The sequence below is a fragment of the Ochotona curzoniae genome, unplaced genomic scaffold, assembly GCF_017591425.1.
Source record: "Ochotona curzoniae isolate NIBS_2020 unplaced genomic scaffold, NIBS_Ocur_1.0 contig_2927, whole genome shotgun sequence".
NCBI classification, from domain to species: domain Eukaryota; kingdom Metazoa; phylum Chordata; class Mammalia; order Lagomorpha; family Ochotonidae; genus Ochotona; species Ochotona curzoniae.
The window spans coordinates 1766886-1770092 of NW_024465654.1; the positions used below are offsets into that span (position 1 = coordinate 1766886).

Consider the following 3207-nt stretch of genomic DNA (forward strand, 5'->3'; position numbering starts at 1 on the left):
CGCGGGACGAAGGCACGCGCGTCTTTGCGGGCAGCCAGTTTCACACGCGCCAGCTGACTGTTCCAGCCATTCTTCCGAGGCTCTCGCACCGAGGCGCGGGCTAGCTGGCAGCGTGGAACCGGAGCCTCTGGATTCCGGGTCACCTCCTCGGAGCCAGCCTCGCAGGAACCCCCGGACTTGGCGGCTAACGGATCCAGCCAGCTATCCATCAGGTCAGCAGCCAGCCCCACCCCTAACGATCGGGCGCAGCTGGGAGCGGAGAGACGGGTGCGGCGCTCCGGAGCTTGCGGAGCTTGCGTCCTGGGTATCGACCTAGCCGCGGAGAGCGCACCGCGGAGAGGGACATGAGGTCAGAGAAGTCCCTGACGCTGGCGGCTCCGGGAGAGGTCCGGGGACCAGAGCAGGAGCAACAGGATGCCGGAGACTTCTCCGAGGCCGGCGCGGGCGGCGGCTGCTGCAGCAGCGAGCGCCTAGTGATCAACATCTCCGGGCTGCGCTTCGAGACGCAGCTGCGCACCTTGTCACTGTTTCCGGACACGCTGCTTGGAGACCCCGGCCGCCGCGTCCGCTTCTTCGACCCCTTGCGCAACGAATACTTCTTCGACCGTAACCGGCCCAGCTTCGACGCCATCCTGTACTACTACCAGTCCGGGGGCCGTCTGCGCAGGCCCGTCAACGTGCCGCTGGACATCTTCTTGGAGGAGATCCGCTTCTACCAGCTCGGGGATGAGGCTTTGGCCGCTTTCCGGGAGGACGAGGGCTGCCTGCCTGAGGGAGGCGAGGACGAGAAGCCGCTGCCCTCTCAGCCCTTCCAGCGCCAGGTGTGGCTGCTCTTTGAATACCCAGAGAGCTCTGGCCCAGCCAGAGGCATCGCCATCGTCTCGGTGCTGGTCATCCTCATCTCCATCGTCATCTTTTGCCTGGAGACCCTGCCCCAGTTCCGCGCCGACGGTCGCGGAGGAGGCAATGGTGGTGGGGCTGTGAGTGGCGGTGGGGGTGGCGGCTCTCTGATTTCCAGGGGCAGCCAGGAGGAAGAGGAGGATGAAGAAGAGTCTTATGCATTCTCCCCGGGCCTCGCCCCTGGGGCAATGGGGACAGGAGGCTCCGCCTCGCTCAGCGCTCTGGGAGGCTCCTTCTTCACTGACCCCTTCTTCCTTGTGGAGACGTTGTGCATCGTCTGGTTCACGTTCGAACTCCTCGTGCGCTTCTCTGCCTGCCCCAGCAAACCTGCCTTCTTCCGAAACATAATGAATATCATCGACCTGGTGGCCATCTTCCCCTACTTCATCACCCTGGGCACCGAGTTGGTGCAGCAACATGAGGCAGCCAGCGGCGGGGGTGGGCAGAACGGGCAGCAGGCCATGTCTCTGGCCATCCTCCGGGTGATCCGCCTGGTGCGCGTCTTCCGCATCTTCAAGCTCTCCCGTCACTCCAAGGGGCTGCAGATCCTGGGCAAGACCCTGCAGGCCTCCATGCGAGAGCTGGGGCTGCTCATCTTCTTCCTCTTCATCGGTGTCATCCTCTTCTCCAGCGCCGTCTACTTCGCAGAGGCTGATGACGACGACTCGCTTTTCCCCAGCATCCCAGATGCCTTCTGGTGGGCGGTGGTCACCATGACCACGGTGGGCTATGGGGACATGTATCCCATGACCGTGGGGGGCAAGATCGTGGGCTCACTGTGCGCCATCGCTGGGGTCCTCACCATCGCGCTGCCTGTGCCAGTCATCGTCTCCAACTTCAACTACTTCTACCATCGCGAGACAGACCACGAAGAGCAAGGCCAGTATACCCACGTCACCTGTGGGCAGCCTGCACCGGATCTCAAGGCCACTGACAATGGACTTGGCAAACCTGACTTCCCGGAAGCCACCCGGGAGCGCAGGCCTAGCTACCTTCCCACTCCACATCGGGCCTATTCTGAGAAAAGGGTGCTTACTCAGGTTTGACCCGATGGGCGGAGCCCCTACGGGAGTGTCCCAGCCTGGGCAATCTCTGTGGGGCTTCCTCCTCCTCGTCCAGGCAACCCTTCTCCTAGTTCCACTGGACTTCTCTCACTGCCCTGGAACCTGGTCCATGATATCCAGGGCTCTGATCCCTGCAGCATCCAAGGTTCATCCATCCTAAGGGATAATCTGACATTCCAACGGTGCGACTCAATCATGCCCAGTGTCTGTCATCACCTGAATGAGACATCCATTTCTTCCCTCAAGACTTCGAGTTTTCACATCTGGGACTTGTAAATATCTCTTGGAAGGGCAACTGAAGGGACAGACACCAGCCATCCTTGGGTCAAATCCTCCCTCCACCCCCCTTTGCTTTGGGTCATGTACCTGTCTGAAGCTGGATGGCAGTCACGGTGCTCAGCTTGCTTTTTTCAGACCTGTGCCCATCACATCTGGGCATCCTGCAGAAGATCCTCGCTGGAGTTTCCAATTGCACAGCCTCAATTTCCTTTCTCATCTTTTGTTGGAATTAGAGAAACATACAATGACCCATGGCCATGTGGAGGTTGCAAGGCTTAGTCCTGGGCCACAGGGGGTCGTGGGTCCTTCCAGGTGTGTCCGGCTCTGATCCCCAACTCTGTCTAGTTTGCAGGAAGGAAGGTTCTTGGAGCCACAAACTCTTGTTTTGTTCTGTTTTTGTGCAAGTGCCTTCCTGGATGGAGAAATTGGTAAAAGGGGCAGCACGTTGGCAGGAGAAATGGCAAGGATAGTCAGGCATCTGGCTGGACCACAGTTCTACGACCGAGTGCCGCTGTAGTAGTGCAGCATCTCATTGCAGACAGCAGCCCTTTCTCCCTTGTGTTTCATAAACTCTTCCCTCTCTCTTGGTTTCTCTCTGGGCTTCAGCTGCTGCTTTTCCAGACCAAGTCCAGCTTCATCCTATAGACAGGTGAAGGCAAACCTTGGGTGCCAGCGGGGGTTTCTTCCTTTTGTATGGGCTCTGAAGGATGTGGTTTAGATGAGAAGCCATCATTGTTCTTTTGTGGACAACCTCATGGATCAGAGACCTTTTGTTGTTTTTGTGCTGAGTCCAGCCACCATGTGCCACCTCAGCCCTTGGAGCTGCAGCCAGCCTCCTCTAGCTGATAGGAATCAGGGTGGGGTTCCCACTTGGGCCAAGCCATCTTCTGTGGTGAAACAACTGCCATCCATTGCACCTGCCTTGTCCCACCTCATAACTTTGATAAACTATGATGGACTTTTC

General features: G+C 58.7%; 1 protein-coding gene across 1 annotated transcript; it reads left to right on the forward strand.

Annotated features, from left to right (window-relative positions):
* Nucleotides 1-344: 344 nt before the first annotated feature.
* KCNA6 (potassium voltage-gated channel subfamily A member 6) lies at nt 345-1946 on the forward strand. The gene has a single exon (XM_040979003.1). The coding sequence runs from the start codon at nt 345-347 to the stop codon at nt 1944-1946; it is 1602 nt and encodes a 533-aa protein (XP_040834937.1).
* The last annotated feature ends 1261 nt before the right edge of the window (nt 1947-3207 follow it).

Excerpts from the sequence above, each read along its gene's own strand:
- KCNA6 (XM_040979003.1), top strand. The coding sequence starts at position 345 with ATGAGGTCAGAGAAGTCCCTGACGCTGGCGGCTCCGGGAGAGGTCCGG.